This window comes from Hyperolius riggenbachi, chromosome 1 (genome assembly GCF_040937935.1).
Source record: "Hyperolius riggenbachi isolate aHypRig1 chromosome 1, aHypRig1.pri, whole genome shotgun sequence".
NCBI classification, from domain to species: domain Eukaryota; kingdom Metazoa; phylum Chordata; class Amphibia; order Anura; family Hyperoliidae; genus Hyperolius; species Hyperolius riggenbachi.
In genome coordinates, this window is record NC_090646.1 from 444,346,966 (window position 1) to 444,365,380 (window position 18,415).

Genomic DNA, 18,415 nt, shown 5'->3' on the forward strand with positions numbered 1-18,415 from the left:
GATCACTGGGATCGAATCTGCTGCCAATCGTTCGCGCAACACGCACCCGCCGATCCGATTTCCTCCCGAAATCGGATCGGTCCGTCGATCGCGCCGTGCGGGAAATTACCCTCGATCGCCCGCGGGTAGGGAGCGCGTCGCTAGCGGCGGCCGATCCGATCAGGTATACATTACCTGAGGCTGGCTCCCGGGCATCCCGTCCGTCACTGCTCCCGTCATGGCACCTCCGGCATCCTCGTATAACTTCCGCTGTCATGCCAGTGACAGCGGAAGTACAACTAGAGGGCGCTCTATTTGAACTTCCGCTGTCACTGGTGTGATAGCTTAAGTTCTATGCGGATGCCGGAGCCGGAGGTGCCACATGACGGGGACATCACGCCCGGGAGCCAGCCTCAGGTAATGTATACCGGCGGGGGGAGCGGCGGCAGCACCACCACAACAGATTGTGATCGGTTTCAGGCTGAAATCGATTCACAATCTGTTTGCAGGAAAGGCAGCCATACGATCCCTCTCTGATCAGATTCGATCAGATAGGGATCTGTCAGCTGGTCGATCTGATGGCACATCGACCAGTGTATGGCTGCCTTAAGAGTGGGGCAAGTCAGTCGGGTCACACTGACCATCTCTGGCTATGTAACTAAGATTACCGATGTTTCAATCTGTTACATAGAGAGGGGTAGCAGCCATGACTGTGCCCCAAGGACTCTGTCCTTGGCATAGACCTTCACAAAGGTCATTGATTTTCTGTCATTTTGCTGAATGCATAAAATTTCAACCTCTACCATTCAATGGACTTATCATTTATTCTGTAATTAGGTTTTAGATTCATGAGTAGAAGACATTCCATGATAATATAACTGTAAAATGACTTGATAACAATTCCTTTGTTGTTGATAAAGAAAAGAAAACAATCTGCTTAAAGAGACTCTGTATAAAAAAAACAAAAAACGTCCCCTGGGGGGTACTTACCCATCCCTGTAGCTGCAGGCAATCCAGCGCTGGCTCCCTCGAATCCACCCCGACAAGCCTGACAAGGGATGATTTATTTACCTTGCCGGGATCCAGCGAAGGGCAGTAGTGGTTCTTCGTTAGAACCACTAGGCGGAAATAGCTGAGCCCGATCGTATGCGCTCTACTGTGCAGGCGAAAAAGAATTTGCACCTATGCAGTAGAGTGGATCGATTGGGTTCGGCTATTTCCTCCTTAACCCGAATGAAGAGCAGCTAGTGCGCCTGTGCAGGATCCCAGAAAGTAAATATTTACATAGCCGCACTTCGGGGGACCCGGGCAGGCTAACGGAGGGACTGAGGAGGACGAAGGAGGCCTCAGGATCCAGAGGCTTCCCCCTCCCGAGCTAAGTAACCGCAGGGGACGTTTTTCTTAATACAGGTTTTCTTTAAATCACATCTATACATCACGAAGGCTTTTTCAATTATTGTTTCAAGTTTAGTAGTGTGGCTGTATCTGCAGAGACCTCTACATACATATCTAAACGTTCTTGCCAGCAAAGAGAGTACTGTTGTGAATTTTCTGATTAGCTGTAGGAGATGCTGCTCCACAGTTGCAATGCAGCCTGCTGTGTACAATCATGTGTAATCACACATACATGAAAGATAGAGTAAAGCTACATACTTACCTGGCAAAATAACTAGCGTTTTGCTAATCAATTTTGCCGCAATTTTTCAGTGTACGGGAAAGCAATTTTGGAGCAATTGTGTTTTGCGGTTCTGAAACATTGAAACACAATAGCTCCAAAATCATAAAAAAAAGATGCTGCATGCAGCACAGCATTTGCAATTTCAGCAAGTTGCTAATCGCTGCGATTACTAAGTGTGAACACTGCCATACACTTTACACTGCAGTAAAGCGATCCAGTGTGAATGAGGCCTATATGTGTTACTGAAATACCCACACCAACGCTTAAAGTGGGAATGAGGGCCTTACTATGACATTTATTGGTCTATTTGTACTTTATAGACAGTCTAAAAAGCACAGCTTTCATGCATAAAGTACCCCTGAATCAGGAAAAAACTATAGATTGAAGTCCACGGTGGGTTAGATTACTTCTTACTTAGTGTCCTGGTGCTGCTCTTTGTTCTCAGGATCCCCCTTGTTCCCCGTGCCTCTTATCTCCCCAGCCTCCTGGAAGTTCCTTCAAGACTTTAGTGGTCACGTGGACCATGCTACGTGTGGAGAGTTTCTTGCCTCCCTCCGCCCTCACTTTGCCACTGCCAGTTATCTTTTCTATTGGGATCTTGTCCATGGATATGGTATGGTTTCCGCAACTGCACATTGCCTTATTATCATGCATGCTAACATGGTCCATTCAAGAGCATATAGTTAAACCTAACCCTTGCCATCTATGCCCCTTTTCTCCGTTTTTTTTACTCTGATTTATGCTCTCTCTCTCTCTCTCTCTCTCTCTCTCTCTCTCTCTCTCTCTCTCTCTCTCTCTCTCTCTCTCTCTCTCTATATATATATATATATATATATATATATCTATCTTCACTTGGTTCTTGACTGTAGTTGCACTTTGCACTTCCAGGTCTTAGTCTCCATTTCTTACATTGGGCTCGTATTGAACCAAAGTGATTTCATAATGCAGAACATAGGGCTACTTGTAGGAGGTGGGACAATTTGTAGATTTGACTTGTGTCCCTTTGGTGTCTAGTATACGATTTTAATTGGTTTTATCATTAATTTGACACTGAGATCTAATAAAGGTATTGATTGTTTGGTTGATTGATTGATTGATTGATTACTCATGGTAGGGCAGCCTACTTTTTTCCAGGGTTTGTTTCTCTTCAATTTGTATGAAAGTTCCTCTAATAGACGCAGAGTGATTCTGAACTGCGCAGGTGCGTTTCGATCAGCAGCCGTGCAGTGAAAGAAAGCTCTCGTGGACAAGTTCTTACTTTTGTTGTGCTCCCGTGGTTTGGGAGGTCTGAGTCACATGCCGCCACTAGGGGGACCTTCCTGGTGTTAGTATTCAACTGGAGGATCCTGTTGAATATAAGGAGAACACAGGGGTGGGACCCCGAGGACAATGGGCAACGCCAGGACACTAAGTAAGAGGTAATCTAGCCTAATCATGGCCTTCATTCATTTATTTGCCCAAGGTTTATGGGTACTTTAAAATATTTGAGCATCCAGGCCCTTTACACACTGCAGGCTGCAATCTGCGAGACCACATTTGAAAATGCTAAATTGCAAAATGATTTGCGTGCCACTGATACATGTCATCGCAGTTTTTTTCTGTTCCATATGAAAATTTGCACGCTATTTATTCACATTTTTATAGGTATTTTCAATATTGACAATCATTACATTAGAAACGAGATCCAAAAAACACAGAACACACATATTCGACTGTGGAAATCTGCATTTTATGTAAATAAGCCCTTTAACTTTCATGGCTTTTTTATCAGGCAAACGCTCAAATCTGCATGTTTTGGAAGCCAAGCTTAAGGTGGAATTTTAATGTTAGCTGAACATGTATATTGTTCAGCATGCTTTAGCACCATTAATAATGTCAGTGTGAGCGATCACCAGCTATACAGACGCTCTACATGTACCAGGCAGATAAGGGTACCCCCCTCTTCCCATATCTTTTCAGTGTTGTAACTTGATTTTCTGCACCATATAGAAGCCTTACAAAGCCACACTATTGTGTACAGCAGAAAAAGAGTCATTTCCAGCTTTAATTAATTGCTATTTTCATCTGTGCGATATTCATTTTATAAGAGAGACCTTTTTGCTGCAACAGATGACTGGTTTAGAATCAAATTAATCTGTTCTGATTTGTTTTTATTCAAGCTAAATTGATCTAAATCGATTCATGTGCAGTCAGTTGCAGCTTAGTGTAAATGCTGATTTTATATTAATTGATATGTGACTTAGAGGGAACCCGAGGTGGGGGGGGGGAGTTATGGAGGATGACGTGCTTGTTTCCTTTTAAATAATGCTCATTGCCTGGCTGTCCTACTGATCCTCTGCTTCTAATACAGACCCTGAACAAGTATGCAGATCAGATGTCTATGACAAATTTGACAACAGTAGCTGCATGCTTGATTTAGGTGTTTGAATCAGACTGATTCGCTGACCAGATCAGCAGGGCTGCCAGGCAACTGGTGTTGTACAAAAGGAAATTTTAAATCACAGATATTTTGTACTCCTTATTTAAAGATACTGTATATTAAATATGTATATTATCTAAGATTGCTTATTAAAGAACCATTAAGATAAAATAAGATGTATTTTTTAAATGTAAAATAGTTGTGTGCATGCATATAAGGTGTAATTTTTTCCCAGAGTAAATGCCTTTTTTAGTAGGTAGCTGTCACTTCCAGTAGGTGTTATTTATCTGGCAGCTCTGCACCTCCTTCTGTCAGGTACTTGATGGTGCTGTAGTTGCTAGCATTCTCACCTTGCAGCATTAGGCTAATAGTTTCACAAATACGTAGCAAGGTAAGTGCTAATTACCAAGCAGCACCTGACTTATAATGGCAACAGAAAAGCCTCTCGGCCAATTTAAGGGCAATTGTATACATAGTGCCAGAATAAGCAAGTTTCCATTGTGCACTGCATGTGGTTTTTTTTTTTAAACAAATTTTATTTGGTTTTATCATTTTATCAGTGCAAAAGTGTCTTTAGTTCTTAATGTGACAAAAACACCTTTTCATAAATCTCGTTAGCGCAGTCCAAAAGAGATGTGTGAACACCTGCATCAGGAACTTAAAGCCAACCGCTCCCCTCCCCTTTCACCCATCCCTCCCCTTTCACCCACCGCTCCCACCATCTTGTCATCTCTAGTAGCCAAGTGTTACATGTCTGTCAAGTTGAATCACACCATCTCCAAACGACCCAATGTACCCATCAGTTGTTCCGTGAGATACCATTTAGTATCCCTGAAAGAGCCCATCAATATCAATTTACCGTTTAGTGTAATTTTCCAAAATAGTTTTCATTTTTTTTAATTTATTTTTTTATCCTTATATATAGTGGCCTCCAGTTTATCTTGGTGAAAGAGGTAGGATTACTCTTCCTTAACATCCCATACTGAGGGTACACTAGGGTATATCCATTTGTTGAAGATCACCTTACGGGCAGCAATTAATACAAGGAAAGCCAAATTACTCAAATGGTCCTTTTGAACAGTTGAGGAAGGATATGGGGATGAATCAGGTGGAGCATAATTGAACAGCATCAATAATGGTGTCACCTCAGGGCGGACCTTGCATACAGTTTTCCATATATTTTACCACCTTATTCCAATATATCACCACAGCTGGACAGGACCATAAACAATGAAATAAGTCAGCATTCAGCAATGCTCACTTTGGATATTTGGTAGTATAATAGGGGGAAGGAGATTTATACTTTATATTAAAGGCATATTTTGCCCTATGGATAAGTTTGAATTGGGACTCCCTCCAATTCCGAGATCAGTTTGTATACATTATGATACCCCTCCAATATTTTCATCCCAACATCCTCCTCTAAAATGTTCCTAGACCATCCAGATAAATTCCTTAATGCTTTAGCGGACATGATGATCCGTTGAAGATTTAACTAAATGGTGGAAAGGGAAACCCTGGGAATATGAGGGGCCAAAAAACTCATTCAGCAAGACCAACATAGGCAGTCTACCCACTTTAGCAATCGCAAAGGAGCACAACTGACCATAAAACTGGAAATGGTGTTTAGGAATAGAGTATTTAGCTTTGAAAAGGTTAAGAGCTTGCCTTGTCTAAGATCAACCAAATGACCCAAAAGCTCAACCCCTCTCCTGCCAATCAAGGAAACCCCCATGAGCAATACTAGCTGGAAAACCTGGGTGCCCCCACAGAGGTATATACTTAGATATCTGTGGGGAAGCGGAAAACAATTTACGGCATGCGTTTTGTGAGATGTGATGCTGGCACAGCTGTGATGCACGGGCCAGCTATGGGATTCGGGTGGGTGATGCGATTTTATGCTGCTTAGGGTCTGTTTTTCCACCACACATAAATAAGCATGCACCCCATTGATTTGAAAAGGCTGCAAAGATCACATCTGAATTTGAGTGCAGGGAATTGGCTGGGAATCCCAGCAGTGGAAACATGGCCTTAGAGTCCTTAGTTTTGTCACTGGGTTGGAAATTATCTGTGGGCAGTGTGTAGGTTCTCCTTGTGTTTGTATGGGTTGACTCAGGGAACTCTGGTTTCCTCCCATGCCCCTAAAACCAAAATGCAAATAGGTTACTAGCTTCTCCCTGAGAAACTGTGAATAGACTATAGGCGTGTACCCAAGCACATTTACTGTCGGACCGTGAAAATCAGGACTCAATCCCTCGGGGTGATAATTTGGGGTAGAGTGATGTGCAGATGTGAGGCGTGACCATGTATGAAGTTTGTAGAAATTGTACAACTATACAATTCCTACGGACTTTACACCTGGTCATGCTTCACAGTACATGATTTGTGGCCACTGGCTATACTGCTGTTGTGACAGCATGCCAGATTCTACGTAGTTTTTAATTCCACATATAGATGGATCTTGGCAGCAGTCTGCTATATACTGATTTTCATTGTACAGCTCATAAGAGGGATTCAGATATTGTTACCTTACAATCACGGGGATAATTACTTGTATTCTGCCTCTGAAGAAGCAACATCATCTGGCTGCGAAATGCACATCAGGCTGTGTGAATAACCTGATATGACATAATGTCTGTAAGATCCCCCACACATGAGATTATTGCAAGATCTGTTCTCATTTCATGTCTCATGTGTAACTTAAAGTGAACCTGAGGTAAAAATAAACTGAAGAGATAAACGATTGTATCTATCGTCCTACTCCTAAAAATTACCTTTTTTAAAGATATTCCATGGTTATATTTTATATTTAAACATTTACGAAGTAGATTTAATGTTTTATTTTCTCTGCTATTAAGTGTCAAACAGCTAAAAAATACATGAACTTTTGACCTTTTTTATCTATCCCGCTTATCCATACCACAGTTGTTCTGTGAGGAAAAAGTTTTATGGCAGCAATTCCTTATCAGTGAGGGTTACACTATAATCCGAAAAGGGTCTGACAAGACAGAAACTGTCACTTAGATATCTGAAGTTTAACTCTTCCAGGCACACACAAAAAAAAACCAAAGTCTAGTTATCCGTGTTCTTGGCACTGTACATTTACACATCTATCTCATCATGTCACTTTGGCTACACTTTAAAGCTAGTCATGTCAAAATTCATATTTTCAACCATCTGAATATAGTTTTTGAAATTTTACAACTGTCCCAGTTCAACCGAAACAAAACAGAGCCAATCAAAAAAAATATTGCTTGATGTTGATGTAGAAAGAATATTGAGAGGAAGCCTCTATGCTTCCTCCCATCTAAGACCGCCAATGATGTGGGAAATGTCTGTGAAGTGGTTGTAAGGTAAGGGGGAGTGTTTTTCAGCCGAGAGCCTCTTCTGCATGTCTAGCTTTCAATAAAGTGCCTGCAGTTTTAACCAGTGCCTGCCACTGCTTCTTTCCAATATTCCAATACTCTACATGGCCAGCATTAGTCAGCCCATTTTTATTCAAAGCTAGATACTTTTTTACTGTTGTGAGAGGATGAGTTACATTTTCTCAGTCCTTTCTTACATGGTCTGTTGGGAAATAAGAAAATAGTGAATATGGAAAATACCAACTTTACTAACGTTCTTATTTTTTCTCCCTGTAAGGGACAAGAATCAAAAGGGCAAGTTTAGAAAAACCAGCAAAAGGAAAAATTGAGCAAAAATGGTGCAAATGTGAAGGAGCTGCTGAGAGTGACTGTCTCTGGGCATCTTCTCCACATTTCCACCTGTTTGGCCCCAATTTTCAGGGCACTGGTTTTGATAAATCTACCTCTGGAGTTCTGGATGACAGTTTCGCTGCAGTTGGACTGTAAGGTAAATTTGCTTATTACAGGCTGTAAATCTCTGTTGCAAGGGAAAGACACATCTGAGCGCAGGGAAGATAACAAGCTGAAAAGTTCAAAATTTGTCAAGCTAGCACCTATGTATAAGTGAGATGGTGACAGCAGAAAGGGAACTTAAAGTCCCATGCACTTCAAGTCCAATGTTCTGTCTTGAGAGCTGGTGGTTGGCCTGAAATGGTTCCTGACCGGGCTTCTGTTGCCGTAGCTGGTGAACACATTTGGGATGATGAATATTAGACTTTAATAAGACTTTAATAACTACCATAAGTGAAGTGAGATAGTGACAGTCGAAAGGGAAGCCATGAACAGCTTCCCTTTCGACTGTCACTATCTCACTTCACTTATGGTGCCCATACATGGTACAATTTTTTTAATTTATTTTTATTAATTTCATTCCATTATTCAGTTAGATTGAATATAAAGATTTTTCCAACATGTCTGATTGGATTTTTATTGAAAAAAATGGGATAATTATTATTTTCTTGATCGAAAAAAAAGATTATTGTTGATTCAATCATTTTGGACGAATAAACAGAAAAATCAAGCATTTTTATTGTACCGTGTATGGACACCATTAGACATAGGTGCAGGATGACTGAAAGGAACACTATACTGATTTGATTTGGAGATTTATCTGTATGGTAATTTGAATCCTAAATGAAACATTCATTGTTTTCTAGTGAATCATCTTGAAAGTGTACCGAAGTTCTTTACAATTAATTAATTATAAACTTACCTTCTTGTACATGAGAGAGTCAAAACGTTAACATTTTTATATAGATATATTTTTTTTCAACTTGAAATAGATTTTTCATAGAAAAACAGCACGATAAAGCATTACATATAAGGGACACATAGATAGATAAATGCAGCCCAAAAGGTAGGAGTGCGTCAAGGGCAGAACAACACAGTGTAAACAATAGGCTTGGCAATCACCAACATATGGACAATCAGAAATAAGGACAAACTAGGCTTACACAATTATGCTGCTCCATGCAGGGCATACCAAGTAGACCAAGGGTCCCAAACATCCTCAAACCTAGATGGTCTATTAGAAGGGTCATAAGTAAGCCTTTCCAACAGAAAGATACTCTGAACCTTTCGGATAAGGAAAGACTGAGGGGGAGGATGTGATCTCCAACTTTTGGCAAGCAAGGCCTAGGCGGCGTTGCATACTTGGGCTATAAAGGCACATTGATACTTATTATAGCCAGGTGTTGGTTTATGAAAGAGGGCTACAAGGGGGTCCTTAGTAAGGGAGGAGTCAAGGACACTAGAGATTTACTAGAAGCATTCATCCCAGCCTGACATGTCCACCAGCAATGCGTTTGGTCGCTAGGGGACCCGCAACCCCTAAAGCAAACATCTAAGCTCAACAGGCCCCAGGAGAAGAGCTTCTGGGAGGTTCGGTACCAGTCATAAAATAAAATATTTTGTATGCCCTCTCTTTAAGATCGGAGTTGATAGAGGCTTTGTAAAGTTTCTATATATTTTTTTACCTTGAAATACAAAATAAGACTGTGGGATTTCATAAAAGTGCAATTTAGATTAGGACTTCAGATGCAATTGTTTATCTCATCAGTTTATTAGCACTTTAGGTTTGTTTTAAGGCAGCATCTGCCCCATCCCATATGCAGTCCTTTACTGAGTTCTATTTTCTAATCAAAATTGTTTTAAATGAACAGGTGTTATTATTTACCCTTCATCTATGCACATCTGATAAATGTAGATGGCATATATACAGTATATATATGCAGTATTACTGAGTTAATTAATACATTCAAGTCTGGTAATGGAGTCTGTAGACTTTTTGCACTACCTTACTCATACCTTACTGTGTGAAAACACAAAAATAATAAATCACAATTTTCAAGGTCCTGCTGAATAAATCATGATTACTTGGTCATTTGTTAGGTCTATAAATACATAATGTACATTAGGATGCTGTGTTCCATTATGAATAGTAGGATATTTAGTATTAGGCTACCATTTCCCTCCCTTGAGATTATCGTTATACTTACTGTTTGGTTGTCCTCGTAAAGCTTCAAGTCGTATCCACTGAGTTCCACACAGAATATTATGGCTGTCACACCCTCAAAGCAATGAATCCACTTCTTCCTTTCAGACCTCTGACCCCCAACATCAACCATCTTGAAAGTTAGTTCTTTAAAGGTGAACTTGTTCTCCACAATGCCTGTAGTCATGTCTCGTGAGCGCAGGATGTCTTCTACAGTGGGTATATATTCAATGGCTGCTATCCTGTCCAGGTCGTTGAGGTAATAAGCAGCATTGTCTTCCAGGTGGTACTCGTTAGAGCGACTGAAACACTCCTGAACACCTGAATCAGCCCACAGTCTCTTCATCACTCCTAAGAGCTCAGATGTAATTTCTCCTTTACTCTCTGCTGGCCCAGTCAGAGCAAACAGCTGTACTGCATCATATGCCCGGTCTGGGTTGTGAAACTCAATTTTCAGTGTGGCAAGTGCCCTTATGATACGAGTGAGTGAGTCAATTGCATTATAAATAATGAGGGGTTTATATTCCTTGCATGCTTCCAGATTAAAACCACCGCTGTGGATGATCTTCATCTGTTTTACAATGGTACTTTTACCAGAATTGCTGGTCCCAAGTAGCAAGAGTTTGATTTCCCTACGTTGGCGCTGACTCTCAGAGCGCAGGTGTCTATCAATCCTGCGCGAGCGCCTTGCAGCCTCTTTCTCCTCTGCACTTTGCCGACATCCCATGGTAGGTGCTTGCCAAAGGTGGGTATACTCCCCTTTTCTCTCTCTGTCTTTCCTCTCTACCTCAGAGATGTTGAATCCCTCAGCCTTTGTGACAGGTGACAGTACAATCAGATTGGACAAAAAAGTGTCACCCCCACTAACAAGTATATAAAAACAAAGACAATCTTAGGCAGGTGGTCTCCTCAACAGATGTCATGGCACTCCCCTTCCTTTGACGTAAAAGTGGCACATTCCTTTTTTAATGAAAAGATAGTTCCCGTCTCCAGTGAGTGACCATATCCGTTAAATACCCTTTTCTCTTCTGCATAATTATTTTACTTCCTTCTGTCCAAAGGTAAGAAACAATCTACTTATCTGTTTCTGCCTCACTTGCCTTTTTAATTGTATTTTCTGGTTACCATGGTGATTCAGCTCTGTGCAGCAAGAGATTCTAGGCCAACCTCTCATCTATTCCACTGGCCTTTTTGATGTTTTCTTCCTTTTTTCACCTTCTTCCTGACAATGACCTGCACCTGTCAGAGACAGAGAAAAAGCAAATATGATAATGGATGCTTCTGTACACCCTCAACCTTCAAATAATATAAGATGCTTTCTATGAACTATTACAATGACATCATTACTAAACCACATTGTATTACAGGTCTTTTGGTGTTGGGACACATTATTAAATACTGGAGAAAAAGGAGGTTTAAGGAGAGGCAGGCTAGCTTAGACATATATATTTCTAATTTCTATGTGTTGTGGACAGTGGAGTAGCAACAGAGATTGCAGAGGTAGCGACCGCACCGTGGGGGCCCACTAGGGTCCCTCCTTTATCCATTTTATTAGTTTTTTATTAGTGCTATGCTGATAATGAACACCTTTATATGAGCATTGCATAGTGGTAATCCTTAACAAAATATTTTCTTACTCAGATTACACCTATGTGACACTGCAGCTGTCCTTAGTAGGTTTTGGGACTCCATATTAATAGAGTGCTTGGGGCCCCAAAACTTGCACCGGGGCCCCAAGGTCCTTAGTTACACCACTGGTTGTGGACCACCTTTATTATTTACGTACAGTGTTGAAGTAAAGAAATCCCAGTACTTTGCTTGCCCTATTCTTCTTCTAACATCCACAAATTAAAAATGTCAACATAGTTATGGTTATTTGGGTTAAAGAAAGACATCCACAAAGTTCAACCATTTTGACTTACTATTATAAATAATTTTATAAAAATCGGAAAATAAACATAATCAATCAGAAGGGGCTAGGGACAAAAAAAAGTATTTGAAGTGTTGAAGTATTATGAAAGTATGTTTTTGCATTGAATTGCAGGTAAAGCTGGTGATAGAGCTACTCACTAAACTGCAATACAACCATTCCTGCAGAGTTATATTCTCTTGAGCCTTGATAGCTACCCAATGCCAATATGGAATGTGACTTTGGATCTGAACCAGCCTCTGCATTGGAAAAAGGCGAAGGGGCTTAAGGTTAATATGGCTATGTTCACAAATGCTGTACGATATACTTGACACATATGCTCAGTGAGATAAGATTTGTTAAAAAAAAAAAATTTTTAGCTGCACATAAGCTCAGGTTTTCAATCCTTTTTATCTGAATGGGGGAGGCAGAGTTTTTCTTATCAGAGAAGGTCTTTGTTTCCACCAGGATCTGAAAAGAAGAGGGATCCAATGCCTGTGTCTGAGCTTGGGTGCTCCATTCAATAGACAATATTACTGCTGGAACATAGCAACAACAGTCATGCTGAAACTGCCTCAGCACCAGAAAGGCAAGTGGCAAGATTATACTCCACTCCATTAATGTAATCTTGGCTTTCCTTGTATCGGACTTACTGTTATGAGGTTTGCAACTGGAGTTGCAATATTAGGTAGGTAAGGTTAAGGGCTGAGGAAATTGTTTTTGGATTAGTAAATTGATTACGGTGGTGGTAACATTACAGAAGGACATTGTTTGTATATAAAAATATCTCTTCCTAATGCTAAAAATGATTACTTATATATGTTGGGGGAAACCTTCTAAGACAATGAGAAGGAATAGCATTTACATTTTTTGGTGGGATGGGAATAAGGCAGGGATAATGAGAGAACTTATTTTTGGCTGTTGCAGTGCAGTGATCACACCACTCCGGTGCCAAAATGAAGAGCACCAAGCTGTCACAGGCAAATCTATGGGTATTACAAAATCAGCCAAAAGCCAGTGATAATGCTCATGGATATGGGTCTCTTGCCTGATCCCACTGAAATTGCTTAGAAATGAATCTTGCACATGACACGTCACTAAACTTAAACCCAATCTACACCATACAATGTTTTGTGCAATTCGATTCATCGTTTCGATTCGATTCAATCCGACATGTCCGATTGGGATTCGATTCGATTCATTTTGCCATTGCAGAACAATGGCAAAATGTATCGAATCAAATTCCGATTGGACATGTCGGATTGAATCGGATCGCACAAAAAATTGTATGGTGTAGATGGGCCTGCATTACTCATGAAATCTATTATGCATGCAAAGGGAGACCCTGGACCTTAAATTGTGATCAGGCATACTGTACTAAAAGGTCACAAATGTCCCAGTTAAGTAGGGCATGGGACATTTGCATCTTTGATGACACCATGGTTCATTAGGCCTTGGTACGCAAGGCTTAGTGCCAACTGTCACTGTTTAAGCCCTAAAGTCCAAGTAAATCTAATATTGTTACATTCTGAAAGCACAAATGATGTTTAGTGTAAATTAGTGCTTTGCTTTTTTTGCATCTGTACATCTATTCATACAGAAGTATCACCCCTGCAGTTTGCTGCTTCCTGTTCACAATGTAAGGTCTTGCAATGCCACTTCTTGTGATCTACAAGTTTACATCAGGCTGAGCCAGAACAGTGACTCACGCAGGCTCCTGCCCCTCTCTTGTGTATAAAACTAAATGTGGCCGAGTTGGGCAATAAACAGTGCAGCTAAAAAACAAATGTGCAAACCAGATCCATGCTCCACTTTTGTCACTGTCTCCATCACTGCCTTTTCCAACCCGGTCCGGCCACGTTTCTACTGTAATGTTGGGAAATGTAGTCTTGACACTATTGCTTCCCACTTTGGAAGGCGCATGGTTACAACTAATTTACCTACCCACTAGTTACGTCTCCAGATTATTCTGCTCAGTGCTTTGCTTCTATACGCTGTTTTTATTAACGTATTAATCTGACTGCTACTAGAGCTTGTCTTGTTGAATTATAAGCTTAAATACCCTAAAGCCAAGTACACATGCTGGATTTTACTCGGCTGAAACCCCCATTAAAGACTGTCTCTGGTAAGAATCTAGCATGTGTACAGGAGTCCCCCAAAGTTGTCTAAAGATCCAGCATGGTGGATTTCCTGATAAACCCCTAAGCACATTATTCTCCTACTTACTCTACCTGCTGGAAGCTGCTCCATTGTGCACTATGCATCATCCCTTCTCCCAGCTCCATAGATACAGACGTGTCGCCCCGAGGGATCAAATCACAATACTTTCAGGTGACAGTCCTTGTACATGTGCACAAGGCCTAACTCAAGTATTCCTGCACTATTCTAAAAGATGGCACCCCAGCACCCAAGTTAAGAGCATCAAAATAGTGATTACAAAAACTCAATTACACTACCATACTGCCAGCAATCACTGTGTACTTTCCAACTCAACAAAAGGGTAACTACAACACACCTATACCCTTTTCTCCACAGGAGAGGGCATGACACAAAATCTTACAACAAGTTCAAAATAAAAGATTACCCTTTAAAATACTGCCCTCACCTTTCCCAACAAGTCATGTTTTCAAGACTTCCAGCACCATAAATCTCTATAAGTAAGAGATTGTACAATACTACTGTTTTAAGAAAAATGCCAAAGTGATTTAAATAAAAGGTTCAGGAAAAAGATTGAAAGTTTAAAAAAAATAAAATACATAGACATCCAACAAAATAATACACACGTAATAGTCTCTAGAATAAATGCAACCCTAGGCATGAAAAACAATAGTGGTTAATGGGGTCCATACTGCGCATATGCAGAACTCTGCCAGAATTTCTGGTGCTTGCAGTTCAATTAGTACCAGTTGTTCACAGCTTGACCTGCCCCTCTGCATTAAGTGTTCTGCTTGTTTTTTTGCTGTAAAATGTCCCCTATATCAGATTTCAGTTATGAGAACAATGGATATTTTATCTTTTCAATAAGAATTGATCTCCAGCAGAAAAATATTACGTAAGTAGGAAGTATAATTGATTGCTAAAAGAGACCAAAGAATATTTGCCACTCCCGTGAGTCATATCATGTCACAAGATCAATACTGAAACACTGGAAAAAGTTGACACAGTTTGTATACGTCAGGCAAAAGAAACATATGCAGTACCGTACATTAAAATACGTCCATTGGCATCTTTCTATCTAGGGAACAACTGAGTGTGTCCTAGAGAAATTAGAATCTTTATTCATCACAATATTTTCAGTAAAGGTAGCCCTCACTTACAAACAGATTCTGTTCCAGGTTTATTTGTAAGGCTGATTTGTCTGTAAGTTGAATCATGTCCCCAGTCATGCTGCCTATCACACCTCCCAGCAGAATGCTAACATTTCTCACCTGCAGAGGGAGTCCTTCTCCATTGGGCTCTGGCTCCCTGCAGGTTATAGCCCAGGAAAGATGCATTGTGCGGCTCCATGTCTGCACGACATCTATTCTGCCTGTTCTATGGGTTACAGACATGGCGGTGGCACTAGAAAAACAAAGATCGGAGGCTGATACTTTGTTGCAAGCTCCAAAACAGTAGTGATGGTCAAGTCTAGGAGAACTCATGGAGAAGAATGTGATCAGTTTGGTCAGAGGATAGATGTATAAATCTCTGATTTGCTAGTCGTAATCATGTGCTAAAGCGGGATGCGATCACAGCAAATCAGAGCTTTGCAAATCTATCAGCTGAACAAACACATCACATGCATCTCCATGAGTTCTCCTAGACATGACCATCACTGTTGTTAACAAGTAGTTTGGCCCACTCCTCCTGAGCAAACTGCTCCAGCTGTAACAGGTTTTAAGGGTTCCTTCTTCAGGCAGCATGTTTCTGTTCTTTCCATAAATGTTAAATGGGATGTTAAATGGGCAGCATAAATTAGTAAACGAAAAACAAGGTGAGGGTTTTCAAGCCCAAAAATAGCAATCAAATAATAAAATGTAGCTTTTAATTACAAATGCACTCTCTATGGGCACACTGTGATGCTTTAACACACAGCAATGTAGCATGCTGCAGTGAAATCAATGCAAAGCTGAAGCACATAGAGACAGCTCCATCGCTTTCACAGTAAAACATCAAAGGAGCATTTCATAAGCTGTAAAAATGCATCTAATACCTGTCAGATGTTTATGATTGAAACCCGTGGAGACTGGCCCCATTGTTTCTCTCAGTTTTATATGTGCTGAAGGTGGTCACAAGATGAAACTGCTGAGCTGAGGTTTCACACAGACTGTTACAAGATTTTCAGTAAACTTGTGCTCATATTCATGCAATTGCTATAAGCCGCAGCTTGTGTCAGTGACTCACTAGCACCTGTAATGTAAGAAGCCGCTTCACACTGACACTTTCACCTTCACACACTCTTGCTGCTCCCTGAAGTGCAGTCTGCAGATTGGTTTCCTCATTCCAAGGTCATCAGGACTTGTACTTCTTTTGTTAAAACCCAGAGCCATCTGGGTTTTAAAAGTGTGCAGTAAAACCATTATATAGAAAAATAGGCATTCAGCAGTAGCATTTGCTTGCAAATTTCAGGAAAACTGCCATTAGTTGGCAAATGACCATCTCTTGTCACTGACAACGCTGACCTAGATTTGTTTGTTTTTTTAAGACAGTTATGGTTTTGCCTTTCTTAGCAACCATTCCTGCACATGGGAGTTATGATTTTCTGTTAGCACAATCTGAGATGTCTAGGAGACAGTGGGGGAGTATTCATCTGGTGCTGACTGTTGCAGGCGTCAAAGATAATGCAATTGGCTGTGTTCCAATATGAAATCAAGTTGTGCCAGCTTCCTCAAAAACATGTTCTACTATATCCAGAAGGTCTGCAACATGGCTCTGTGCTTGTTAAAAGGGGATGCTGTTTGTCAGAGCAGAACGGCAAATATTCATGGAAAATGCATTGCCCTTTCTGCTGTTTTTGATTACTGGACAGATAAATCATATTCAAAGTCATGGTGCATTCTCTTGTATATTAGCTACAAAAGATGTTTGACTGTGATAAAAGACTTAAATGACAAACATGCTTAAAAAGGAAGGCTATTTGATTTGTTTATAGCGTCTGCATGCCTTTCCATGCCACTAGGCACATCAGCTGCCGCTTATTTATACTGTTACTGCAACGGTTGTCGGATTTTGACATAATACAAACAAGACACACAGTCCTCCCTTATTCTGGGTCTGGACATAATACGGCAGAGCAAGTGATATTTTACATGTTAATGGAATCCCGTCAGTGCATTATTATTTGTGAGAAATCAAGCACATATACTGTACACACTAACAGAGTCTTCCTTATTTTCTATATTGCATTAAATTAAAAAATAATCCCTCCCCAATATTCCCTTGAATCAACCGAAACAAATTCTTTGTCAATATCGATTTTCAGTCTGCAGCACCAGTGACTGCTTGGAGGTTGTGTGCAGTTGTTGATATCTACTGCCTGGAAATTAAAAGCACCACTATAAGTCACAGCAATCTGTTGATTCCATTTTTCATCTGCCCACAACAGAGTTCAGTGATACAATCATGAAATTGCAATAGCATGAAGAAATGCATGTAGCCATAAGCAAATCACAGTGCCGATAGAGGAAAGCGTCCTATGCCAATCATTATTTTTGGGTCATGTGGCACCAAGTATAGGGTGATAAAGACCAGCAGACATGAATGACATCAGCGATGATTTACAGCAGCTGAACTTTTGAAAAACTGCTTGAAAGGTGCCAGCCAGCTGTATACCAACAGTTAACCTGTATACCAGCAGTTAACAGCTGGGGAATGAGACTGTATCCTGACGCTGTCAATGAGACTGTATCCTGAATTTGTCAATGCATGCAATTGTCATGTGTGTTGGGCACAACATGAGTACCATCCAGCGATGTGTGACATGATAGGACACAGAGACATCAGAGAACACGAGGAAGGTGAAGTGGATTGGATAGGCCAGCAACTGAGTGCACAGACTGGCTGATTCACCGAACAGCTCTTGGAGACCCGTTTACAATGGCAAGTGACATCCAAAACAGCCTGCCACCATCATTGGTTGCACCTGTGTGCAAGAAAACCATTCACAATAGGCTGCATGGAATACAGCTGTATTCAGGCCTGCCAGCTACTGGGCGCCATTAAGCCCTCAACACAGGACTGCACGTCTGGCGTGGTGTCGCCATTGTTGCAACTGGACCAAAGGCATTGGGTATTGTTAATGGATGACAGTTACCTTTTGACACTCTGCTCATGCACATAAGCATGCATATGTATAGTGCCATATCAAAAGCCACTGTACAGCCCAGCTGCTGATTTGATAAACACGCAGATGAGCAGCCATATGATCTGTAAGATGACTGGCGATGTATAGGGAAGTAAGCATTGTTTCCCTGTTTATTTTCATGGAACATGCAGCTCCAAAAGGGCGATGGCTTGCTGCTGCTCACCTAGTGCTCACCATAGTGCTTAGGTG

At 40.9% G+C, this 18,415-nt stretch overlaps 2 protein-coding genes across 4 annotated transcripts in view; one reads left to right on the forward strand and one right to left on the reverse strand.

Moving 5' to 3' along the window:
- Positions 1-18,415, forward strand: part of RSPH14 (radial spoke head 14 homolog) — a 271,996-nt gene that overhangs the window by 162,077 nt on the left and 91,504 nt on the right. The window lies entirely within an intron of this gene.
- Positions 1-18,415, reverse strand: part of GNAZ (G protein subunit alpha z) — a 158,478-nt gene that overhangs the window by 95,532 nt on the left and 44,531 nt on the right. The window contains exon 2 of the mRNA XM_068238346.1: positions 9,979-11,213. Coding sequence (XP_068094447.1) covers positions 9,979-10,701 — 723 coding nt within the window. The 5' untranslated portion in view covers positions 10,702-11,213. The remainder of the gene's footprint in view (positions 1-9,978; positions 11,214-18,415) is intronic.